The 27,160-nt window shown below is 43.9% G+C and overlaps 2 protein-coding genes across 2 annotated transcripts; both read left to right on the plus strand.

Annotated features, from left to right (window-relative positions):
- The first annotated feature begins 434 nt into the window (after window positions 1–434).
- Window positions 435–18,939, plus strand: phactr4b (phosphatase and actin regulator 4b). Its single transcript, XM_061081454.1, has 14 exons — window positions 435–495; window positions 3,714–3,884; window positions 4,605–4,685; window positions 5,583–6,104; window positions 9,116–9,454; window positions 11,450–11,581; window positions 13,139–13,664; window positions 14,393–14,679; window positions 14,798–14,996; window positions 16,015–16,070; window positions 16,429–16,490; window positions 16,585–16,722; window positions 16,871–16,947; window positions 17,378–18,939. The coding sequence occupies exons 1-14, from the start codon at window positions 435–437 to the stop codon at window positions 17,391–17,393; spliced, it is 2,667 nt and encodes an 888-aa protein (XP_060937437.1). The 3' UTR covers window positions 17,394–18,939.
- A 1,841-nt stretch (window positions 18,940–20,780) lies between these two features.
- On the plus strand, window positions 20,781–26,983 carry rcc1 (regulator of chromosome condensation 1). The gene is made up of 10 exons (XM_061081230.1): window positions 20,781–20,842; window positions 22,226–22,314; window positions 22,602–22,789; window positions 22,897–23,076; window positions 24,726–24,822; window positions 24,915–25,037; window positions 25,180–25,320; window positions 25,460–25,579; window positions 25,830–25,982; window positions 26,224–26,983. The coding sequence occupies exons 2-10, from the start codon at window positions 22,239–22,241 to the stop codon at window positions 26,397–26,399; spliced, it is 1,254 nt and encodes a 417-aa protein (XP_060937213.1). The 5' UTR covers window positions 20,781–20,842; window positions 22,226–22,238; the 3' UTR covers window positions 26,400–26,983.
- Window positions 26,984–27,160: the final 177 nt, after the last annotated feature.

Below are 27,160 nucleotides of genomic sequence, written 5' to 3' on the forward strand. Positions count from 1 at the left end.
CGATCACATCGTACATTATTGGATGTGCACATTGCACCGCATGCTGCGGTACACGCACGAAATTGAAAACATACTGTAACTCGTCTTTCTCCCAGGAATGGTAGGCATCCCTCTCTCGGTGAACGCTGACCTGTGCTGCGAGCCAAGGAGGGAGGGTCAGGGAGAGAGAGGGGGGAGTCCAGCTCCTAGAGAGGGAGGGAAGGTCTTAAGGAGATTGCGAGAGGGAGGGACCCAGGAAGGTCTGAAGTGAAAATCGTAGAAGAAGGGCAGACGAGAGGAGCGGAAAGGGGAAAACAAGAGATAGACGGACAGGGGACAGTGTTGAAGGAGGAGGAGAAGGAGGAGGAGGAGGGCAGGTGTCGCTGCTGCTCCGCCCGGTGGAGTGTGCACATATTTGGGTGCAGGACAGGTCGAGGCCCCACAGGGGCTGGATCATGGGACAGAGCCTTCGTGTGGAGACTCCAGCTCAGGACCCACAGAAACACAACGATGGCGGTGAGTTTCTGGACTCACTGATGCACACGTATACATTCCATTCCTATTCATTTTGAGCTTTTTCAGGGCATTTTAACCTTAAGGAGAAATTAGGTTTCGGAGATTACATAATCAACTTTGCACAGTCTCCTCTCCCACTCTCTACCCCCTTCACTTTCACCACCACAAGGAATGTTAAATCGCCAGGATCACGTGGGTGAATCTCAGCTGTGTTTTCACACTCTCATGCTCTTATTTTCTTATCTTACAATGCACAGGAACTTGGATTTAGACGCCGGATAGACGTTTTATTTATGAACTGGGGATTTAAACTGAAACGTTCAGGTTGTAAACAGACCCCATTCATCTTTGATCAGAGGTCATGACTTAGTGAAGTAGGGAATTCACAATGTTTTCACATTGAATAACACACTATAATTGGATTTATTTGACTTAGTGGTCAACGATCAACTGGTTTTCGGGCCCACAAGATTCAACAAGGACCAATCACGCAGATTATAACCACTCTGTGCAGTCAATAAAATGGATTAAATGTCATAATCTGCACAAGATTAGGGTTATAATAGGTTGTGTTTCCCAACCATTGTGCCCTGTGGAAGCAGATTTCTTATGTAAATGATTGGGATTGGGGCAGCAGGGCTCGCATATTGGATAAAACCCAGGGTCCTTTTTAAAACAACAGTTGTCTGTGACCACGTGCTCACCTGACCGCAAAGCCGTGACTCACTGAGTCATGAGGTCAGAGGTGAATCTGGCCTCTCTGGGACGTGTTCGAGAGATGTGAAAGGTGGGCGGCTACGTCAGAGGAACGCACACGAGGGCAGTGTCACACACCCCCCGTGTTTCCTGACTGGTATGCCTTATCTTGGCAGGCCTCCTGATTACCGAGCATGACTCCTAGGAATCTGGTTGTGGATTTGTTCTGAATGGAAACGTGTTACATCATCGGTGAGAATATGATTCAGTTTCTCTGGCGTCTCAGTGTCGTACCTTTCAACACTCTGCTTCCAGGAGCTGTACAGTTGACTGTGTTATTGAGTGTGAGGGGAAGAGGTTGTCTTTGTTCTCGGTCACAGAATCAGGGTGGAGTGCTGTTTCCTCCCAGTGTTTCCAGGCTGCCCCCCCCCCCCCCCCCCCCCCACTTCCATGAGTCCTGTACTTTTTCACTCTTTTCTAGTTTTTTTTAACCCGTTCCCACAGTGACGCGCAGCTGTAGTGCCACCACACACTAGACCTCCTCTTACCACAGCTGAAACAATGACATGTTTGGAGAGTGTCTCTTTGTATCTGTGAAGAATCGGTTTCAGTGGATCCACAGCTCTGTTGAATGGGATAATTGAGTTGGATGTACTGTACTTAGTGACTTTGTATGTGTGTGTGTGTGTCGGGGGATTGACCCGTTTTACAATCGGACAACACTGGCTGATGGACAAATCTTCCGAGGATACAATCAGTCATCGTTTTCAAGCGGATGCCTGCGAGCGTCATCTCTGCAGTGCCTCTCGGAGCGTGCTGGCCTGGCACAGTCGGCTCTTATCCTGCTCCACTGGCTTCAGCTGAGCCGCAGTCTGCTGTGTGAGAACCTCAGACTCTGGATCGCCGGGGAAGCTGTCTTAAAGCAACGCTTAATCTGGATGTTATGGCAGCTGGACTGAATCCCAAGATCTATACCTTGCCAAGATAAGCTGGATTTCCATGGTGCGGACGTGTTTCTTGTACCCGGAACCTTTCTGATGTCGTTTCCTGCAACTCGACCCGCTGGGATTTCTCTTCCTTGATGATTTGATTGTTGGGATTCATACAGGACGGTCGGTTATTTGCGGTTGACAAATGCTCCCTGCTCTCCCATGGCATGCTGTTTAAAGTCCCACAACCATGCAAGCTGGACGCTTAACACCCCTCTTCCAGGTAGACGAGTAATTTCTTTTTTTACTTTTCTGGTATTTCAGAGAAAAACTGTTCTAAATTGGCAGCAGTAGATGAACTTGTTTATTGGAGGTTTTACAGACGGTCGAGTTTCTAAACACTATGTAAGCATTTGGGTCAAATTCGACCCTGCCTGCAGCCCTGAGGTAGCCGTGTGCAGAAGCGGTAAAAGACTCTGTCCTGCAGCTGCAAAAATAGGTTTGAATCCGGTGTCAGCTGCCGTCCACCAGGCTGAAAAGTCCCCCAGCGAGATCCTGAAACCCTGCCTGCTCTAACTTCCCCTTTGCGAGTCAAACAAAGAGTCGGTCAAGGACCAGGAATGATGTTTGTGTTGTTATGTTCCTGTGTTCTTTATTGCACTGCTAAATAAGCCGTATCAGTATTGTTGGTGTTGTGTGAGGAGAATGGGAGTATTGTGGTGAAGACATCCTGTGTGTGTGTGTGTGTGTGTGTGTGTGTGTGTGTGTGTGTGTGTGTGTGTGTGTGTGTGTGTGTGTGTGTGTGTGTGTGTGTGTGTGTGTGTGTGTGTGTGTGTGTGTGTGAGAGAGAGAGAGTACAGGAGTCTGGATGTTTTGAATCGGACCCTATTCTCCCTCCACTGGTAAATATTATGTCTGCAGAACACAGCAGCTGCAGCCTGGAGAGAGAGAGACAGAGCTAATGTTTGAAACCCTGTGAGCTCAGCACCCTGTCAGTTTGCCTGTCAATTACATAACCAGGAATAAGCAACCACCGCTGCCAATTTAATGGAGTACTTCAAGTCGTAACGGCGTCTCATAATGACCAGGTTTTTTTTTAAAAGGTTCTCCTAGACACTTGTTAGCCGTATGTATGTAACAGGATTGACAGTTTTTTTTCCCCCCTGATGTGTGTTGGCATTTATGTGTGTGGGTGTGTGTGTGCGCCTCCTCTCCTCTCTGAGCTGAATAGCTGATAAGGCACAAGTCTCCATCCAGCCAAGGAATGTGAGCACTTGACAGAGGGAGAGAGAGAGAGAGAGAGAGATCGTGGCTGAACGCCAGCTTCAGACCTCTCCTGTTAACTGTGGATGTGTGGAGGAGTCCATGAGCGCTCAGCATCACCCTGCCAAAGCACACTCAGTCCCCGAGAACTGATGTCTAAAGATAATAAGAGCCGTAATGAGCACGACACTTCTTTTCAAAGGCGGCAGATGAGCTCAGTAAGAAGAGAAAGGCCTCAATGTGACAGCCCATAGATCGATGCTCTTACTTCCCAGGCGCCTGTCTCCCTAGTTAGTTTTTTTTTTTATAATGTTCTCTCTGTTTCTTCAGATGATGAAGCTGAGCAGCACCACAGCACAATGGTGGGAGAGGGGGGCAGCACGGGGGACAGCACCCCTCCCCCGAAGCGTAAGGGCAAGTTCTCTACCATTGGCAAGATCTTCAAGCCGTGGAAATGGCGGAAGAAGAAAAGCAGCGACAAGTTCAAGGAAACGTCGGAAGGTTTGTGATTTGAACCCATTGTTCACCTCTCACTCACACACACACACACACACACACACACACACACACACACACACACACACACACACACACACACACACACACACACACACCTCCTTTCTCACTGCTCATATTGATTCATATCAGTTACATTCAGCTTTCACTAGAATTCCTTGATGCTTGTTTTCCTACCTGAATGTTACAGGCCTCTTGGTTTCCCCTTGAAAAGTCTTCGAATGTCATAAAATACATTTTACAGATAAAAGTCATTAAAAAGTATAAAATTGTCTTTTTAATTCCAATTTGATGTGTTAAATTAACCGCCAATTTCAATGCGAAAATGTCTGTACTCTGCTAGACCGAAGACGAATTATTAGTTATCAATTGGGCAATTAGTGTGTTTTTGGGAGAGTTTATACGTTTAACAATTGCCTTCCTATCCAGCCTGCTGGCTCGTTTATGAACTTGGGGTTAAAGCAAGTTTAACGTTAAGTGGCTTGAGAATGACGAGTTCTAGCTGGTTAAAGCCAGTGCCTGTAGGAGCTTATAAGTCTTAAAAGTCCATTGTGTGTCGAAAGTCTTTCCAACTTTAGAACAATGGGGATCAAGGTGGTGAAGTCTAACAGACTTAAATGTGTTTACTTGGAAAAAGTAGAGTTTCACTATTGGTGTGTAGATCTTGAATCTGCATGTAACTGACATTCTACGTATGTGTGACAGAGCTGGAGAGAAAGATGTCGACGAGGCGCACGCGGCAGGAGCTCATCGAGCAGGGCGTGCTGAAAGAAGTCCCGGACAACGGTAAGAGAGCTCCTGTGGTTCGTCTGATCTCTCTGCACAACGGCGTGTGCGTCTTGACAGCAGCAGCAGCAGCCCCCCCGAGGCTGTCACACCCACACAGACAGTAGTGTTAAGTCATCAGTACACTATGGCAGGAACACTGTCCTCCTGTTCAGCACCAGTCTCAGACATGTAACTTTAAAAACAAAGGTACATTTACTCTCACCTTCATTGAAGTAATGTAATGTCTATTTAAAATTGCCTGTTACTCTCCAGAGCTGAGGGAAAGTGGGACGGATTGTGCCCTGCAGCTAAACAGCTTTGTGAGGGTGTGTGCATGTGTTCTGCAGCCGGCCCGCTGTCGCAGGAGCCCATTTATAAAACCTACAGCTGCTCCTTCATCCCACCAACAAACACAGACTCTGTCTACAGGCCTGGAGTTTATTATTTTATTAATTTTTCTTTAAACTAAATGGTAAAAAGGGGATATCCCATTATAACAGGGCCCAAAGAATCACCATTAAATTGCTTGTTAGACAGTTAGAAAACAAAACGTATTCAATTTACAGGAATATAAACAAGAGTGGCAGCAAATACTCCTATTCTCAAAGCTAGAACCAGTGAATCTTTTTCACTTAAAAAAACACAGAAAACATGAACCAGTCAGTATCAAACTTGTTCCTTTGTAATGTTTTGTGAATCACATAGTGGATTAATCCACTAATCTTAATGTGAATCACATCTAGATTCAGCAAGGGAAGGAACAGTAAATTACATGAATATTCTACATCATCAAACATGACTCTGCCAGTGGTAAACATGAATATTTTAGATTGAGTGGATGTTGTCTCATTTCCAACTCAGTGATGGATCCTCTCAGTTGTATGTTTGTTTACCAAAGACTTGTGTTCTTTCCAGGCACAGATAAACACAACCTGAAGCACCCGTATGTGAAGAACGGTCACACTCTCCCTGTGAGCGCCGGGGTCGGAGGTGGAGGTGCAGGAGTGGTCAGCAGCGCCAGGAGCCCGTGCAGCCAGGGCACACTCACCCCTGAGTCAGACTTTAGGATGAACCAGGCCTGGCTCGCCCAGCCAGACGAACGCAGGGTCCGCCCCCCCTCCTCGGAGGGAGATCGCCGGGGAGCTCCATGTGTGAGGGTCACAGGAGTTCATGAGGACGTGCGCAGATCGGGAGGGATGGGTCCACGTGTGCACGTCGAGGGCGAGTGGAAGCCTAACATGGTCTGGCATGGACAGATTCACGGCCAGATGGAGGAGGGCCGACGTGGAGGCCGACTTCACCCGGAGGACGGACAGAGGAGGCCGGGGCTGCAGAAAGCTCCGTCGGAGGACGGCAGGCGGAGCAGGCCGGTGGAATCGGACTGGAAACCAGCTCTCCCTCGACATGCATCAGCTGAGGAGGGACGGGCACACAGAGGTGAGATCTTCCAACAACTTCTGTGATCATGGATCCAGGTCCAAGCTGTGTGTTGCATGTTTAAAAACGTATTTAATAAGTGTAGGAGGTGTCAGAAAAGTTACCACAGGGATAACTGGCTTGTGGCGGCCAAGCGTTCATAGCGATGTCGCTTTTTGATCCTTCGATGTCGGCTCTTCCTATCATTGTGAAGCAGAATTCACCAAGCGTTGGATTGTTCACCCACTAATAGGGAACGTGAGCTGGGTTTGGACCGTCGTGAGACAGGTTAGTTTTACCCTACTGATGATGTTTTGATTTTAAAAAGAAATAAACACGGTCTAATGACTTACATCCATCCTTTTAAACGTCAGGCTTCCCGACGCTGGCGGCAGCCTAATTATTTGACAATTGAGTTTTAACTTAGCCTACGCTACTTAACGTAAAACTATGAGTGAAGTTGGCTGGTCATCAAACTGGACACAAATACAAAAGAATAGTAACAAAACATGGCTTAATGCCAAATTAGATCATTGTTTTAAACTGACAGTCATGGCAACTTATTAGCGAGATGTAGGCTACAGCTACCTTACAGGCTAGCCTACTGTAGGCTCTGAGAAATGGCTAACAAACATCAGGCTATTAAACAACTGCCTGCATGGATTGCCTGGGCATACATTACCTATCACAGGCCCATCTATGTGTTCTTGTTCATGAAAATCAACATATTCACATGTTCTGGGGTAAGACGTGTGCGCAGTCGATTCACTGTCAGTCCGTAAGATACCGGAAGATGTTGTTCTCATACTGCGCGGGACTAGAACGATTATTCATTAGGGTTGGGAATTGGCAAAAATGTGACGATATTGCGATACTGCAAGTATTGCGATTCGATTCTGCGATTTATTGCGATTCATGTCCCCCATATTATTCAAAGGCATTACAAAAAATGAGGAAAATAAGACTGCTCAACTCACTTCAAATGTCACATTTAATTCTGTGAACAACATTGTCTTCTACACATTAACTGAAGTAGAAAAAACTAAGAAAGGGTAGTAAACATTCAGGACACAGGACTTTTGTAATTATTTTCTGAAAAGGAGACCTCTCACATGAACACTGAGCTCAATCATATAAATAAGAGTAACCTAGAGCTTCAATCAAATTGAGACCTGCAAGGTCATGACCCAAAATGTTAAATTCATTTGGGAATATTGGCATTTTTGTTCAGAAAAAGGAGTTGGTCAACCTGCTCAGATGTTAAAGTGCTCCTCTGGGCCGTTACTATATCTCCTGCAGTGGAGAACATCCTTTCCGCATACACACTAGGTATCTTTTAAACTCTGAAACTCTCCTCGCCATGCTTTGCCAGCCAGGGGCTGTTACAAATATAATTGTAAATAAATATTAAAAAAAAAAAAAAAAAATATCGCGATACTGAACAGAATCGTTTTTTTCTACACTATTATTCATTAGGCTTGGATTTTTATCCGAATAAATTCTTAATGACGAATATTCGAATATTCATTACCAACCCTAAGTGTTGGTAATAAGCGTTTCTTCAGTCCATGTATTTTCCTCCCTCCCTCTTGCTGTCACTTTCCTGCCTGTGTGCTGTCCTCCCAGATATAGACAGGCTCCTGGCGGCTCCCAGGGGCCCTGCTCCAGCTCCGCTTCTTATTCAGGCACATGAGGGAATAGCTCGTCCTCTCTTCTCCTCTCCTAATTAATGTGTCACGATCACTAAACCCATTATTGCCCTTTAACGCTAACTCTGTCACTTCAGTGATAATTGGTGAAGAGCCACAGCTCACTGATTCCACTGAGCACTTTGAGAAATGATGGTGTTTTGTGCTCTTTTCAGACTTTAAATCGTCCAATGTGTCTGTGACACGTGACCCACTGTCATATTGTCACATTGAAAACGCCACATTAGCTCCAATGCGACGCTTCTTTGCTCTTTTCTCTATCACTCTCTCTCTTTGCCTTTTTCTTATCTCCTTTCCGATGCTGCTTCTCTCTCCCACTCTTTCTATCTTTATCACACCCCCCTGCTCTCTGTCCTCCTTTTCTATCTCTACCTCCCTCTTCTCCGTTGTTCACCATCACTTCCTCCTGCCCTCTTGATTATTTCCTCTTTGGCCGTGTGGCGTCACCGTTTTTAAAGGCACGGCTGTAAATAAATAACCCTCAACTTCAGAGCTTTGAGGAATGGCGTGGGAGCAGCAGCTGTAGCAGCGGCAGCAGTGGGGGGGCCGCCCGGGGGTGTGGTGCAGTCGGGTGGGCAGGGGGGAGGGAGGGTGGGCCTTTGGTGGTAATTGCGGCCGCCTACTCTGTTTATCTTCACAGCTGATCCCTAGATAATGCAATTCTCAAACAAGTGCTATCGGAGGGAGCTTGGAGTGGTGAAGCGGCAGAAAATGGCTCAGTGCTCTGTGCAGGAACTGAAACATTTCTAAAGATGTTTTTTTATAATGAGATGAGGCTAATTCAATAAAGCAAAAGATAAATACACTCTTTGTAAATGCCTGCTGTGTAGAATATTGTGTATGCACCACAGTTGGACAGTGATTTGTATTTGGAGAGACGGTGGACTAGTGGCAGAAACTTGGACTATGGGCAGGAAAGGTCTCTGGTTCGTCTCTGGTTCGACTCCACAGAGAAACAACAAAAAGACGAACCTGGATTGATCTGTCCAAAAATCCAAGAGGATTCTCCCTACCCTGTGTAGTGCCCCTGAGCAAGGCACCTTACTCCCCCAACATCTGCTCCCCGGGCGCCGTACATGGCTGGTCACTGCTCCGTGTGTCCTGCACCAGATGGGTTAAAAGCAGAGGTTAAATTTCTGTGCATGTGTTTGGGACAAAAAAATGTATCTTAATCTAAATCTAAATTGTCTATTAGATTTAGATCTAATGTCTATTAAATTGTCCCTGGCATTTTGTTGTTTCATTTCTCAATATCAGTTGATTGCAGAGCTGTCGTTTTGAACTACTTTAACAGGAACAAACTTGTTTAAAACTGTGTTTCAGAGTCCGACAGCCACTTTGTCCCTGATGCTGAAGCACTCCGGAACACCCTGCGTGAGCCTCTCCCACCCAAACAGCCCGTCATGGCTCCAAAGTGGCTGATGAGCTCCGCCCCTGAACCCGACAGCGAGGGTTCACCCCGCACCCCGTGCAACCACCCCGGGTCCCAGTACTCCTCTCCCTCCGGCCCCCCGGCTGCAGCTCCCAAGCCGGCGCGGTGCGTCACCTCTGCCGGTGTGTCCACTCAGCAGCCCGGGGCCCCAGCCTCCACCTCTCAGGTCCCCAAGCAGCCTCCGGTGCCTCCGCCCAAGCCGGTGAACAGGAACAACACCGCCATGATGGGTAAGTTCTGGGCAGAATGGAGGGAGTGTACCCCATAGATATATATAAAGACTAGATGTCTCGTTCTACAGAGCCGGACGTCCGCACATGGCGGCCATCTTGCTAGAGTGAGCTCGCTCACCCATAACATTGTGTTGTAGTGGTACTTACTTTTTAAATAACCATAACTTGCTCAATTTTCAACTGATGTTTAAACGGTCTGGTTTGTTATAAACGTCGGAGATGTAGTTATGACACTGCATAGATTATTGAATTTTTTAGAAAATAACATAATTATTCATAAGTATGCATGCAGTGTCATATCTACATCTCTGACATTTATAACAAACCAAACCGTTTTAAAATCAGTTGAAAATTGAGAAAGTTATGGTTATTTTCCACTACCAACACAATGTTATGGGTGAGCGAGCTGCCCCCTAGCAAGATGGCCGCCATGTGCGGACGTTCGTCTCCGTTGGCCGGCAACGCAGACGAGACATCTAGTCTTTATATATATATCTATGGTGTACCCTGCATCAGCAGTCCCACATGTGCATTAAGAACACTCCAATGTCTGCTCAGTCAACGTGGCATTTTCCCACTGGTGAGTTCAGTGTGTACATTTATGAGTCAGTGCACAAGTGATGGCGCAGAGAAGCCTTCAACACATTCACACACACATCCTGGTAATGATGTTATCTGAACAGCTTGGGGAACTTTTCCCCAGCGAATGACTTATTACGCCTGGACTGTTCTAGCTGCCACTTTTCCAGCATTTTGGACTCTGAAGATAACAGGGACTCCTGTGGCTGAGGGCCGCTGCTCACACAGACGCAGTGTAGTGGTTGTTGTTGTTGTTGTTGTTTACTGCGGGTCCGTTTCATCAGGGATCTTGCCTTAATTGGCAAAGCTTTCTCATTTTTATCTCATCAGCAGATCCGATGACTTTGGAACCGAACAAGTTGTGATCGCATTATACAAAGTTTGTTTCGGTGATGATATGACGTGTGAGGTGATTTCTATATCTCCCCTGTTTATCAGTCATTTAGTCAAATAATGAAAAATAATATGATGAGAAGACCTGTTTGTGGTGTCTTGAGGTTATTTTGGTTATTTGCATTAGGAGCACATCGCAATAGAAGGCAGTGCAACTCCCTTTGGATTTAACTCCAGTTTTAGCCTCACAAAATTTGGCCTATTAAGAGCAGGCCAACCAGAAATAGAACAAAAACCTGTTGATGCTGTTGTTGACAGTTTACTGGAGCCGTCTCAGACCTGAAATGTTTCAAACATTTTCCATTCACCATATACAAATTTCGAGCAATGCTGCAAATCTCCTCTTTCCCAGTTGACTTCTTTTTCGGCATCTTCTTCATGTATGACACCTCTTTTTCATCCTGAGATATTTGTATTGTTTCTGTTTTTCCTGCTTTGTGTCCGTCAACACACCTTCTCCCTAGGGTGAATTCTCTGGACATAATGCTGCTGTATTCTCAAACTGGCTCACCTGGCCTTTCTCTGCAGTTTTTACTACATGGGCTGGTGGGAAAAACTCCAGAGATTTGCGCAGCAACTGACTCGTGTCGCAAAGCAGCTTAAATGTTTTTAAATTAAAATTCTGACGATTTAGGAGATCTTTTTGCATCCTTGTTGAGAAAATCAGCACCACAGATCTGTGTGTTAAATATAAAGCTGAAAGATGGGGACACTTTTGTACATACATCCCTCCAGGCTGTCTCCCCCTCCTCCCGGTCTTAATACATAAGCTCCCCCTGGTTGTATCTTAATATTTAACACACAGACATGAGCGTTGTGTTAATCTTCTAATCCAACGCTCAGCTCTAAAAGAAATAAGCACAATTCCCTACTATTCCTTTGCGAGTAGGAAACAAGTAAGAGTGTGGGTAAAATAATGAAAATAAAACGAGCCTTTAGCGTATAAAAGACCCCACAGTACACCATGTAGCCTCATTCCTTAAACACACCAGCTGAAGGCCTCCATCTCCTCCCTGTTAGTCCCCGCCCTGCAGGGGGGGGAGAACGCTCAGCTTCCCCTCTACTGGTCCTGCTGGAAGCGAGAGTGCGACTATGACGTCTACCTGTCCCTGCCCGTCTACCTGTGCCGACGGGCCGGAGGCCTGCGCTCAGGTAAAAAGAGGCCGTCTGGTTCTCTGTGCTGCCAGGCTGCCCGTGTGTGGAATGCTCTCCTTCAGCGTCTGCCTTCTTCATCTTGTTGCGTCCTTTATAAGCCGCCATCATATTCCCCGCCCCTTCAGATGCCTTTATCCTGCTGATTGGCCTTGATTGCTTCTTTCTGGGTGTGGCATCTAAAAGTCGCATGCACATTAAAAAGCTGATAATGAGCGTGCTGGGTGCTCTGTGAGCATGGGAGACGACTTCTGTGTGCGTGAGTGTTTTCAGTGCTGGTCTCTCCTGTTTGGCATGGGAATGAGGAAGAGGATGAGGAAGAGGCTTTTGCAGGCTCCAGCTGTGGCTAATCCACTCAGCTTGTGCTCAACAGGGATGGATGGATGAATCTGCCTGGATGAGTGGAGGGGTTGAAAGGGTTCTAACATAAACATGTAAACTAGTTCAGTGAAGTCCACTGCATGGCAACACTGATCTTCTATAGCCCGGCTGTGGCTTTTAAGATCAATATTTTTAGAATTTTAAGGTGCATATACAAATGTGCATGTAAATGAATTGAAGGTTTGCGTTTGAGCATTTTGTTTTGGAGCTTTCTGCACCAATAAGATAAACACCAGGTTTAGAAGCTGGCTGTGTTGAGCATGTAGAGGCTGAATCTGCCTCTGACCCGAGGCACATTCTGATCACTGGTTTGTGCATTCATGTTGAAACGATCATGTGATCCAACTCACTGTATGTGAGCAATGATGCTCGGTCAGACATGTAATGCCGGTATTTATATTTGTTCATGTGTGTCTTCTTGTGTTGGGTACATCATACATGTTTGGCTGATGTATTATGGGTCTTGTTTTCCTATCTTCATTCGAGCGTGGTCTTTCCAATTGAGAGCAGGAATTATTGATTTCACACACACAGAATGCTTTCACTAAAAACACTGCACTTGCACTCAAATAGCCCCTTGCTTTGTGTTTAGATCAGCTCCCCTTGCGCTCAAACTTAGATTTCCTGCACTTCAGCTCTTTTCCTGCTCATGCTGCTTATTTACACACGTGTAACGTCTGTAGAAGGGTTATAGTGGTGACGTTTGAAATTGTCCTGCCCTCATTGTTGGTGCATTGTGGGTACTGCAACAGTGTTCCCACAGCTTAAAAAAACGTATCCGTGTTGCTTGATTTTGCCGCTCCATGTTGACCAGCGTGGACCCCCCTTTTTTTCAATCAAACAGGAAGCAGGTGTAATAACAAAGCCATGGAGAGCATGAGTGCATGAACCCAGTTAAAGTAACTGCACATACAGGACTCACAAACATGTAAAGCCAAGGCACTCACTGTGAGGGCGGGACAATTTCATTGGTCAACACATACACCCGATATTCAATTGTTCAGCATTACAAAATCTGAATGTGAAAAAAATCTGCCCGTTTTGCTCTTGAATGAAGAAATGAAAAACTTTAAAATATCTGTGGAAAACTAGTCTAACCACTGTGGTAGCAGCTCACTCTCAGGCCTAATCTTCAGCTTTTTACCTTTAAAATTAACTATACCATCTCATTTGCAGGTGACTTCACTCAAGCCACTGGGGGCGCCAGTCTTGTGCCGGCCAAGCCCTCTCCGCCCATGCCCCCCAAGAGGACCACCCCTGTCACCAAACGCACCCCAGAGGACTGTTCTGCTTCCAGCCATCCCATCATCCCCTCGCCTCTCTCTCTGGACGACCACAGCAGCCTCTCCGTGGGCTTTCAGCTCCCTCAGCCACCCCCCTCCCCTCCCCTCCCAACTCACAAACCACCCTCTCCGCCCCGCCAACACATCCACTCCCACCACCTCCACCATCAGCACTCCTACCCCCATCCGCTGCCCCAACCCATACCGATGCTGTTCGACCCGCCGAGCCCGACCGAGTCTCCCCAGCGGCCGGCTCCCATCCCGCTGCACATCATGATCCAGCGAGCCTTGTCCAGTCCCGGCCCGGCTCAGCCGCATCCGGACGGGTCACAACGTGCTCACGCGCTGCTTTTTGAAACCCCTCCAGAGTACCAAGGAGGAGGTCGCCCCCTGCCCGTCAGCATCCAACCGCTAAAGCTGTGAGTCCCTCGGCACATTATAAAAGCAGAACTGTTCTGTTAAAACAAAATAAGTTACTTGCCCTATTTACTCTATAGATTAAGAGATTTTTTAAAAGTAAAGTCCAACAATTTCACTCTGGAATAGATAATTTCAGGATACTTCAAAGTACTGTAAAAACACTTTGCTCAATAAGTTCAGAGATAGACTGATATGCCTGTGTTCAGGAGCTCTCTTACTACATACATACTGAATAGCATAGCATAACATTTTTACTGGATAGATTTGGAGATTTTTCAAAGTAAAGTCCAACATGTGTACAATCAACACAGTTCAGTCAGAGAGGTCCAAAAGAGTGTTTTTACAGTACTTTGAAGTATCCTGAAAGTATCTATTCCACAGTGAAAATGTTGGACTTTACTTTGAAAAAAGTCCAACTCTTTGAGCAAAGCATAATGTGTTTTTATAGAACTTTGAAATAAGTTAGTAAAAAAGCAAGGTTAGCAGGCACAAGAAATTCCAATAATTCTGCAGGCATTAGACCCAGTGTTGTTTGTGACCTTGAGTGGCACATCCATTTTAAGCCGTGTGCATGTTGTAGAAGATGATTCAGTTTAGACCTGGAGAATATCATATATTCATCGATGCAGTCAGCTATCGTTATATAAGATTCGGAATGGGATATGTCTCCAAGTATATGCTTTATCTGTTTCTAATATGTATATATTTATTTATTTTCTCCCATTAGATCTGAAGATGATTACTCAGAGGAGGAAGACTTAGAGGAGGAAGATGATGAAGAAGAGGAAGAATACGATGGGGAGATTCCCCAGCCGGAGCTGGAGCCACGGAGTCGGCGATGCATGGTCGGTGATGCTGGGGTTGGTGGTATCCCAGGAGAAAACAGCAGTGAAGAAGATGAAGAAGACGAAGAAGAGGATGAAGAGTATGACAGACACAGACAGGACAGCGACTCAGACGGGCCTGTGCTTCATAAAGAGGAAGACTCGGATGACGAAGACGAGCCTCCTATGAGTGAGCACAACCAAAGTTTATGAAAACATTTAAACATAATTTGGAGTTTTTAGTTTCAAGCCTGTACCTTCAGTGATTTGTAAACATGATTAAATCTGTCTGCTTGGTTTTGATCCAGATGCCCTGGCCAGCAGGGTGAGGAGGAGGGACACCCTGGCTCTGAAGCTGAGCAACCGTCCCTCCGCTCCAGGCAGGGAGCGGTTTCTACAGGAGAGGAGCTGCAGGGACGACAAGCCCCCGGGACAGGCCGGCCTCACCTGGCAGAGCAGGGAGCAGTGGGAGGCCATACGAGCACAGATCGGCACTGCACTCACAAGGTAGTCGACGCGTCGGATTCACACTCTGGATTAAAAGTCCATCTCATTCCCAGAAACGACAATCTCCAAGCTACACACTGAAAATGTTGAGGGATTGAGGAAGAGTTCTGGAATTGCAAAAGCTGCTTTCAGACACAAACTGAAGTCCAGATATTGTGAATTCTGGGGCTCAATGTGACAATGAAAACGTCTGAGTCAGTAGCTCCAGCAATTATTCAGAACATTTCCTGCTAACGCTCCAGTAAAATATGCGGAAAAGTGTCTGATTGAGCCCATGTGAGAATACAGCAGAAACATGTCCAGAAAATTCCATGCGAAACTGGAAAAGTGAATTAAGAAATCTCAAATTTAGATGAAGCGATAACTTGGAGAGACGAATAGATTCGTTTAGGGCTTTTAGGCCGACACGGATGTTGATTTGCTGTAAACAAAAAACATATGATTTTAACTCCTGCCTCCAGGTGCAACCCCTCTACTGGATGTTCCATTTCCCTGTTGTTGCGATCATGTCTGACTCGGACAATCTCCTGCTGCGTTGAAAGTCAAACTTTTCTGGACAATTTCCGGAGTTCATGTCTGAAAACAGCTTTAGGTGACTTGAATGTTTATTTTTAAGGCATTTTCTTTGTGGGGGATTTTTTACCTTTTATTTGATTTTAATTGAACTTTAATGACAGTGATTGACCCCCCAAGGGGCAAATGTTCCACTTAAACAACACTGTTTTCCATCCTGGTCTCAGTGGTGCCTGAGACAATTTAAGAAATTAAAACAAGCCAGAGTGTCTTTTCTTCCCCCTACAGCAGAAACCATTCTCCAGAGCTGACACGAGACATCATGTCTCACTTGTGTTCTTGTTCCATCACCTTTTTATCCTTGAAAATGATAAGAGTGAATGTGCATTTCCTGAAGAAAGCAGGTGATCATTTCTTAGATCTTTGTCCTACTTATTGCCCGAATGACAAAGTGATGGAAGAGTGTAAAAATAGTGCTGCTCTTCTTTCTTTTTCAATTCTTCAGACGACTGAGCCAGAGGCCTTCAGCTGAGGAGCTGGAGCAAAGAAACATCCTTCAGCGTCAGTATAAAATCTTACCTTCCTTTTCTTCTTTTTTATTAATTTCTAAATCTAATAATGCCACAGTTACTCCTTGATAGAGACAGAACAAAATCACATCTCAGTTCAATATTACAGTAATATAAAAAGCTAAATTTGAACATTCTTAGGCCATTTCATTATAATCCGATCTACACACACCAAAGACAAGAGTTTACACTTGAAACAATTTGCCTGAAACATGGATCACACTTAAGATGTCTAATTTTGGAAACAGCTTTACTCTACTTTTCCTGCACATCAAACCAGGCTTTCAATCCCGAAGTCTAAATAAAGCTCTTCTGATTTTTGTTCTCCTCCTCCTTCATTCTTTCTTCAGCCAAAAACAGCGCTGACAGACAGGCGGAGGTTCGCGAGATCAAGCGGCGGTTGACCAGGAAGGTGAGGCACCTTATACTGCACAGACATCCAAGTGTCAAAGCATCATGTATTTACAGGATGTGAAACTGAAACATAAACTCCTGTTTTATTGTAGCTGAGTCAAAGACCCACAGTCGCAGAACTACAGGAGAGAAAAATCCTGACGTTTCACGAGTACGTGGAAGTTACAGACGCCCAAGACTACGACCGGAGAGCAGAGAAGCCCTGGACGAAGCTGACGCCTGCTGATAAGGTACGAATTCAAAATGTATTCCCCATCGACCCACTAAATGCACCCAGCTACTTTCCATATAGAAAAACAGTGTTCAACATCATATTAACTTAGCGATTATGAAGATCCCTTTTATCTGACAATCTCTTTCCTTTTTGTTTTTGTCCAGGCGGCGATCCGGAAGGAGCTCAACGATTATAAGAGCACTGAAATGGAGGTTCATGAAGAGAGCAGAATTTACACGAGGTAGCAGCTGGTTCCTTCAACAACACTCCTGGTTGACACCTGCGTTTCCAGTGCATCAAATAAACCTCGTTACTACAGGCTACATGTCTGAAATATGGCAGAACTAGAATGACACTTAGTAGAACGTGTATAATCAAGATCCAGCAAATGTCACACACTCATAGATCAGTCTCCTTTGAGATACAATGACTGTGACCTTGGATTACAGGCATGCATTGTTTCCTATGAGCGACTCCCCCGAGTGGGAAAGAACACGTCTGTATGGAGATGTAATTACAGAATGTACACACATTGAATGGCTCCTGCTGAAAAGGTGTGGAGCATAAATAGCAACAAAGGCAGGGGTGTGATCCATAGAAATATTACTTTAAAACGAAAGTGATCCTTTGTTTATGCCTCATGTTCTCTCTCTTTGTTTGGTTTCATTCAGGTTTCATCGGCCTTAGCGTCTCCCCCCCCTCTCTTTGTGGATGATGAAGCACTTACGAGCTCAGTGGCAGGAGGCTGCTCCCTACGGAGACTGACGGCCCTTTACGTTTCCTGAATGTACTGTACAGATAATCAGGGAAAGCCTGGAACTGACTCTGAACAAGAATGCTTGGCGCTTGCCCTCCATCGCCCTCTCACTACATTGCTTTTTCACTAAACCGAGGTGGTGGAGGGCGCCGGGCCAGATGCAGTATTTCTCCCAGACGACAGGGGGAGCCACGTGCCAATGAGGCGGCGAAGTGGAGGCGGACCCACAGGGCTTCTCTCACTCTGCTGCTCTGTGGTAGCCCTCAGGGACTCGGAGCTAGTTACAACCTTTAACGCGGCCTCATTCTGTGTTGCCTTTTTTTCTCCTTTACCGCATATGGAAAAGCTAATTCATCTTGTTAATGTAATAACATACAATGATAACAGTAATAATAAATGATGACGACTTATGACTCTCCACACAGTAATAATAGACAATAGAGACGAATGGCGGCAGCGTGCGCAGGCTGGAGGATGAAGACTGGGAGATTCTGTTGTAGGACTGGACATCTCTGGGATATTGTATGTGTTTTATATTAACTGTGTACAGACTGCTATTGTGATACCTTAGAATGAAACCTGGAGAGATCTAATTACAAGAATAATCTGTAATGCACAAGATATTTTATATTGTTATTTGGATCACATGAGTAGTGACAGCTTTTACTTGAGCCTTTTTTTAATTTGGCTTGCCTGTATTTATGGTTGTGATGTGAGGTGGCCATTTAAGCGGCAGTCTAGTTTTAGAAAAAAGTTGCGGATCGGGAGCCTGTTCTGTTTTTTGTTCGTGCCAATCTACCCAATGCCCAAAGGACTATAGGATGCTGGTTTTCATATCACTTGATTTCTGCTATCCACTGCATGAGCCAACGCCGAATCCAGCGCCACTGGATCTGGATGATATCTCTTCATTTATACGTTTTTTAATGAGTTTTTGTACTTCCCCTTTAAAGATCAACAACCATGCAATGCATTCTGTAGCCATTCTGAATAAGGTCATGCTAGTAGTGTCTATACTAAGAGTTTAAATGTAAGTTGCTGTGAGTGTAGATCAGGGATTTATCAAAAAATCTGAAAATGTATAAACGGTCAACAGGGAGTCACTTTGGCAGGAGCCTTCTGGAAACGCAGAAGTGTTTTTATCTGGTATTGCCGTCTGGCCAGTAGCTTACAGGGTTCTCTATGCTGTGTACAGGTTGATATACCGTAGGTTTAACTGATGCTTGTGTATATCTTGTCTTCCTTTTAATTTGAAAAGAAATTTTAAATATAAAAGTTATTATAGGTTGCTATTTTTTTAAGCACAGAATATGAGTTAATGATTAAATGCAACAAGAATGGGAATATGAAAGTGTACCTTCTTCTGTAAAACTAAGGTCATTTTTAATTGAATGTGGAATTGTATGGACAGACAGGTTTTTTTTCTTTTTAATTGTAAATAGCTGCCTATGGATCTAATTAAAACTCTTGCAATTCCTTGAACTGCCTGTGCACTGATTCTGCCCTCAAATCAAATGATCTGTCTTACCTGTTGATCTTTGGGTGGGATTTTAAACTGTAACTTCACAAGCGAGGAGTCACTCAATCAAAATAATAACAAAAGACCTAGTTTGATGATGCCATGAAGCAGCGTGGGATCATGGGAGTTGTTGTGTTTACCACCATTGCCATTTTCAGACATGAACCCCGGAAACTCCTGAAATTGGGTCAGCTCATGTACGTTCTATGTGTATTGAAAAATGTTAGGAAAATGTCCTAACAAAAGGAACTAGATCTAAATCAAACGCACTCAAAAATATCAGTCCTTTTAACATGACTGACTTTTGGAATCGTGATCAATAAATTATTCTCTGAGAAATCAATGACAATTTCTTACTGATGAAATATGGACCACCGTTATTTTCAGGTAACTCAAGTTTTCCCTTCATGGAGATAATGTAAAACATATGAGGCTGCAGTGACACCTGGTGGCAGAAAACTGTTAGGTCGATTATCATGAGGAGCCAAACCTGGATGTATGGCTTTAGATGCAATATTCATAATGAAGGTGCCTATCAGAAACTTATTTTGTAAAGCTGATAAGGCACGATGGAAGGGTCATAAAGTAGCAGTAGTAAAATGAATATGTGTCTACATACTTCTTCCACTCTGCTTTATAGTACTATAACCTCAGTAAATACTCTGAGTCACAGAACCTTTACTTCAGTAGTTGATATAAGTAATTATTCTACACAGGCCACAGTACTTTTACTTCAGTAAATGATAAAAGTAAATCCTCCTCACAGGTTCACAGTACTTTTACTCTAGTAAATGATAATAGTAATTCCTCTTCACAGGTTCACAATACTTTTACTTCAGTAAATGATAAAGTAATTCCTCCTCACAGGTTCACAATACTTTTACTTTAGTAAATGATAATAATAGTTCCTCTTCACAGGTTCACAGTACTTTACTTCATTAAATGATAATAATAGTTCCTCCTCACAGGTTCACAGTACTTTTACTTCAGTAAATAATAGTTATTCCTCCTCGCAGGTTCACAATACTTTTACTTTAGTAAATGATAATAGTAATCCCGCCTAACAGGTTCACAGTACTTTTACTTTAGTAAATGATAATAGTAATTCCTCTTCACAGGTTCACAGTACTTTTACTTCAGTAAATGATAATAGTTATTCCTCCTCACAGGTTCACAATACTTTTACTTTAGTAAATGATAAAAGTAATCCCGCCTAACAGGTTCACAGTACTTTTACTTTAGTAAATGATAATAGTAATTCCGCCTACCAGGTTCACAGTACTTTTTACTTCAGTAAATGATAATAGTAATTCCTCCTCACAGGGTCACAGTACTTTTACTTCAGTAAATGATAATAGTAATTCCTCCACACAGGTTTACAGTACTTTTTACTTCAGTAAATGATAATAGTAATTCTGCCTAACAGGTTCGCAGTACTTTTACTTCAGTAAATGATAATAGTAATTCCTCCTCACAGGTTCACAGTACTTTTACTTCAGTAAATGATGATAGTAATTCCTCCTCGCAGGTTCACAGTACTTTTTACTTCAGTAAATGATAATAGTTCCTCCTCACAGGTTCACAGTACTTTAACTTCAGTTAATGATGATAGTAATTCCTCCACACAGGTTCACAGTACTTTTACTCCAGTTAATGATAATAATAGTTCCTCCTCACAGGTTCACAGTTCTTTTACTTCAGTAAATGATAATAGTATACTTCAGTACTTTCACTTGCGGTCTGGGTGCTCCTGTCTCTTTAAGGTTGGGCAGCCTGGCGCGTCACGCCTGTGGAGCGTGCTGAAGACCGGGAACACAGCTCGTTGACTTCCACTAAACTACAGACTTCCACTTTCCTCAGGTTCGTACGTCATCTGCCCACAAACATCTGGCAAATACTCAATCAGTGATAAGTGCTTCTTCATCGATGTGTTTGCGGTGCATTCAGCTCACTGTGTCACCGCGGCTCATTCATTTAGTGTCATGTTAGCCGTTAGCTCGTTAGCTAGCTCACATCCCGTGTGTGGACCGGTGGTTCATGGACGCGAGGCTGCTAACAGGGACCGGGAGCCAGTGAACTCTGGATTCTGTTGATTCTGTGTCGGCAGCCACATGTGCCACGTTCACCTGTGATGAAGAACTGCACTGAGGAGCAGCAGCCTGATGCTAACGCTCGGGGACATGGGGCATGTTAGCAAGGACACATGGGGACAGGCGGCGGTGGAGCCCGCTGCTGGTTCTACACTGTGCGTTCAGGCTAAATGTCAAAGCAGCCACAGCTAAACACGTCCTGCCCAACATGGCGGTTCCGTCACAGTTTAGATTGTTGCACAGGTGTCAGCTCGAATGGCTGCCAGGCTACCACAGCTGTCTGTAGTGATGGAGCCTCACACGGTGCCAGCCATTCAAACCAGCCTCTGACAGCTGGTCAGCCTCATCAGCTTCTGCTCGATCAAAATACAGATTCATTCATTCATTCATTCAATCGTGTGTCCAGTTGTTTCCATGTGAGTGTATGAGAATGTCCACTACTTCACATGGGTCACAGCTGCACTCAAGGCCACACAACATTGTTGTTTAATAAATGTTTCTGCAATAGTTTTTATCTTTCTGGATAACTTTGATGAAGTAGTCTTGTCCAGTCTTTCTCCCTAACAGTGCAGAGTGTTTGAAAGTCCTCACAAGTTGTTGGTTGCAATGACCTGTTACTCTGCAAACTTGAAACTGTAAAATAGAAGTACCTTATTAAAAAACTACCAATCACAACTGCTCATTTTGTGTTACCGATCACAAAACGTAGGGAATGTCAAGTAAACCTTGTGTGTCTCACGATAGAACCCGGAAAACGCCACGTTTGCTTTGATAAGTCACTAAATCAATCATCAAAATGTTGAATAGTTTGATAAATTCTCTCTGGATCAATATTTTCGAGCACTTTGTGCAGACGCTTCAACTTGTCACATCAGAAAAACTGACGTGTTGAGAGCATCTATTGCTTTTTATGAACAATGAAGTCACCCATATTATATATATATATATTTATATATCCATCATGTGTCTTTGTTCACTGGCCTTGCAAGAAAAGGTGAGGCCCCCAGTGTTTGTTAAGACTGAGCCCTTATGATGAAATTGTTTTATTTGAGACGTCAGTCTGGCTTTCAACACCACCAGCTTTCCAGCTCAGTGACTCATACCCATATTGCATTATTAAAATCTTACACCAATATTTTCTGATGTTTTTCAGAAGTGTTGCCGTCATGCCTGCGAAAAGGTCCATCACCAAGAGGAAGTCCGAGGTTGTTGTGGAGGAGGCAGATGCCAAGAAAGTGAAAGGCAAGTTCATCTCTGTTTTGATAGGGTCGTGATAAAGGCTTGAGTTGACCCATGTCTCTGTTCATGGACAACCAAACTGTGTCTTTTGTGTGTCTTTGTAAATAGTTAACTTGAGACTGAAGCTGAGACCGAATTTATAATGTTTTAAAGATGTATTTTCTTACTTGAAGAATCAATTAAAATGTTAAAAAAATAATATTTACCTGACTGGCAATGGTCATCAGTTTCTCACCAAATATACCCAAGCACAAGTTAAATCTGAAATTATTTGTGTGTATTTGTACCAGTTTCCCACAGGAGTCATGCTAAGGAGGCAGGCCAGGTTCTGGTCCTGGGCCAGGGGGACGTTGGACAGTTGGGTTTGGGCGAGAGCATCATCGAGAGGAAGAAGCCGGCACTCGTGACCTTGCCGGACAAAACTGTGCAAGTGATCGCTGGAGGCATGCACACAGTGTGCCTCAGCGACACTGGTCATGTAAGTGAACTGAATCTCTTGTTTCCTTTCAAATTGTTTCCTGCTAACATCTTTACAACATGTCTTTAGTTTCCCAAATAAACAGTATTTGCATTTGTCCCCCCCAGGTCTATACGTTTGGCTGTAATGACGAAGGGGCACTTGGTCGCGACACATCAGAGGAGGGGTCTGAGATGGTTCCAGGAAAGGTGACGCTGGAGGAGAAGGTGGTGCAGGTGTCGGCAGGAGACAGCCACACAGCCGCACTCACGGAGGACGGGACACTTTACATCTGGGGCTCCTTCAGGGTGAGTTTGCTCCTGAGTTTGTATGTTTGTGTGAGTTTTTCCTTTATTTCGTGACTCTTATTACATTTTTAAAACACACAAACTCTCTCTGGATGATATCTAGTATTGTGTCCCGCATGCCTACACGATGTTGTATTATTAGCTATTGGAACAAGCATGATGCATGCTTATTGGAATCTAAATTTTGTACCAAATGAAAAGGTGTTTTTTTTAATACTCAATGGTATTTAAAGCAATTTAGTTGGAGTCATAAAAAACATTTCTCTATTACTTTACTCCCTGTTAATCCTTTAATTCTTTTTAGATTATTTGTTCCATCTCAGTTGTATTGTGAGACTCATGTTCCTTTCAGCTGCATTTAATGTGGGACCCAACATAAAAAATAATTTAAAAGCTCTTCACGATTACTCTTGACTGGAACTCAAGCAAATCACAGAACATCCCGCTGACAAATTAATTTAAACACTCACAGGCTCATTATCACCGAGCTCAAGTCAGAACAAAATAATGTTTCCCAAGGTTCGTTCATCTCGACACTGTACAACGTCAACAGTAAAGCAAAGTCTATTTATCCACTTTCCCTGCAGGCACTAAGAAAAATAACAACAATTACTGCTATAACCCGATCCAAGTCTTTTTGTCTTGCCTCTCTCTGTCTTTCTCTGATTTCCAACTCATTTTTCCAACATCACTCTTCATTTATACAAACATATATTCTTTACCTTTTCATTTCAACAGTACTTTTTCTTTTTTTGTCCACCATTGTAGCTCATGTGAGAAAAAAGTGAGTGAATGCATTCTGCTACCGTTACTTTAGTTTTCATGCCCTCACAGTTTCCTCTCGCAACACTTATCACTCCTGCTGCCACATCACTCATCAGTTTGTCATTATTAATACTCAATGGCACACTGGCAATTACATTCCTATTACCTCTGCCTACCTTCTAAATTCCCACTGGATTTCTGATGGTGCTGATATTAACTGTGTGAAACAGAATGTAACCACTGCTTTAAATTAAAAATCCTATTTATTGATATATCAGATCCCATTAACAAATTGATGTACTTAAAACCTTTGGGAAATGTAATGTTGCACTGTTTTTATTGTTTAACTCTGTAGTATCTCTATAATTTTTTATATTTTCATCAATAGAAATTAATTCCATTATTAATTAGAAATAAAGTACAGCTTGACAAAAAAATCATCCACAATACCAAGTCACAAATAAAACATGATTGAACTGGTCCGACACAGATCCTAGTAATCGTTTGAAATACAATAAGTGAACTTGGGATTTACAGGTTAGGACGGTTATGCCTTTAACAAATGTTTGTGGGAGTGCATAGACAAAGCAACCAACACCTGTAGCTGCTTCGTGTTTGTCCTCGTTATTTAAGACAAGATATTCACTTAAGATATTCCTGCAGCAAACCAGCACCTGGTCACCAATACCGGCTGTGCAAAGGGAGCTATGTACACAGGCATTAAAGTGTAAAGGACGTATGTGATTACAGTATACATGAGTCTGATTTCCCTCAACGCAGACTTGCATTAATTCACTACTCAATTACCACCACTACAACTGATGCACCATCAAAAGGAATGGATATTTTGAATGGAATCATTCATGTGCTGGAGTTTCTCTCAGGATAACAATGGTGTTATTGGTCTCCTGGAGCCCATGAAGACGTGTCCTGTTCCGGTCAAAGTCCCCATGTCAGAGACTGTAGTGAAAATTGCTTCAGGTAAGAGACATTCTACCTAAATATATACAGTATGTCCTTATTTGTTAGCTTAATTTTCATTTCTTACAGTGTTTCTGTGAATGCTTCAACAGGCAATGATCACCTGGTGCTGGTGACACTCGAGGGAAATGTTTACACATCAGGCACAGCAGAGCAGGGCCAGCTGGGAAGAGTGCCGGAGCATTTCTCAAACAGAGGCGGCAGGAAAGGCCTCGGTACGCAACAAGTCTCTAGTGTTTTGATGGAATGAAAATCTGATATTAAACAGTGACATTTCTCTCTAGTTAATCATTACATTGTTGTGTGAAGTGTAGATTACCGTAGTGTGCTTGCTGACTGCGTGTCCTGTGATTTCAGAACGGCTGCTGGTACCACAGGTGGTTAAAGTCAAAGGCAAAGTTCACTTCATCGATGCCTTCTGCGGCGCATACTTCACCTTCGCTGTTTCTAAAGAAGGACAAGTGTATGGATTTGGCCTCTCCAACTACCACCAGCTGGGTCAGTATGGCCCATCATTGTATCCTCTCATAATGTGCAAGAGGTTTAACTGCAGTGGCATCTGACATAACTTTATGGTAGAAGATGTTATGAGGTTATTGTTTGTGTCCTTACACCTTGTTTTTATCCATCTAACCAGGCACTAAAACCCCAAAGCTGTGTTTTGTCCCCGTGAAACTTGCATGCTTCAAGAACTCTACCATCTCCTGGGTTGACTTCTCTGGAGGACAACATCACACTGTCTGCCTTGATACTGAAGGTAAACTGCAACTAGCGGACCACATCGGATCCAGATATTCTACTGTGTGCCTGTTAAAAACAAATCTGTTCAAGTATTAGTAATATGGAAATCATATCTGCGGTCAGGCGGTTTAAAGAGAGAGGTAATATACAAAACCGAATATCAGTCATTCTAAGGGAATATAAGAAGTAGTGTTTCAAATTTCAAAATTAAATGTAATCATCAGTAGAAAAGGTTTGTTTTGTTAAACCACCTCTGACTCTTTCAGGACAGGTTTACAGCCTGGGGAGAGCCGAGTATGGTCGCCTTGGTCTGGGTGAAGGGGCGGAGGAGAAGAATGAGCCCACACCTGTGATGGGGATGGAGCCGGCGAGCGGCGTGACGTCTGGGGCGTCTGTCAGCTACGCGGTCACCAGGGAAGGTGAGAAATGATGCAATAAAATCGATATTTGACTGTTTTGAAACAGTGGCAGGTTTTTTGATTGGTTGTTAGAATAGGGTTGGACATATTTGGCCCAATTTTCCATACAACCATTCCCAGTGAACGATTCTCCAAACCGGTTTTACAACTTTTGCTATTTACAGACGACATTTAGGTGTAGTTACTAGTTTATATGAATTCCATTAGTCCATCTGTAATTTGTTTGATCTGCTTCCTCCAGGATCTGTGTACGCCTGGGGCATGGGCACCAACTTGCAGCTTGGTACAGGAGAGGAGGACGACGAGTGGAAACCTGTTAAGATGACAGGCAAGCAACTGGAGAACCGTACAGTACTCATGGCCTCCAGCGGAGGGCAGCACACAGTCCTTTTGGTCAAAGACATGCAGGAGAGTTGATGTCCATCTGTGGCAGAGAAATGATGAGGGATCTGATTCAAGGTGGGGCCTAGCCTATTTGCAGGGAGGGGGTTGATCTGTATGTGGCTTACTGTGCTTAGCTGAGGGGAGGGGAGAGGTTCAGCCCCTTTTACCAATGCTCCGCTCTACGTAGCTGTGGGGGGGCATTTCTGTGGATGTTTGGAAGATCATGAGAGACTATTTTTTTAAATCCAGTTTTTGATGTTCACTTTGAATTCATTATAAGTCATTAGAATGACTGTAAAGTGGCATATGTGATGTTTGTGAATGTGACTGCATGTACATAAAGGAAATGAGAGTGCAGAGGTTTTAATGATTTCCCCACACATTAGTCTTTTAATGTCTCTTTGTTTTCTTATCTTCAAAGCAATAATTCAGTTGACCTTGGTTCAGCCTGGACATTTATACTTAATGGGTTTAATATGTGAGACTACTGTTCGTTTTGTTTACAGGGCAAACAAAATGGTTGTGGCTATTTGGACTTTTGGAAACGTGTCATAATGTATTCTGCATTTTGTTGGTTTTTCCCAGACTGAAAATAAAGATAACAATTTTAAAATGAATACGGACAACTTTTGAACTTTTCCCCTTTTGCTTCCAAGTTGGCACCATTTCCATTACCGATGACTACCAGGCTAAATGAAGGCACTGTGCTTTCTTTCTTGGTTGAGCAACGGCAAACTCACTTCCTTTGTGCCAAAGCCTCAACTTTCCCAGGAGTTCCTGTACCCCGTCACAGA

This window comes from Limanda limanda, chromosome 11, assembly GCF_963576545.1.
Source record: "Limanda limanda chromosome 11, fLimLim1.1, whole genome shotgun sequence".
In the NCBI taxonomy this organism is placed as follows: domain Eukaryota; kingdom Metazoa; phylum Chordata; class Actinopteri; order Pleuronectiformes; family Pleuronectidae; genus Limanda; species Limanda limanda.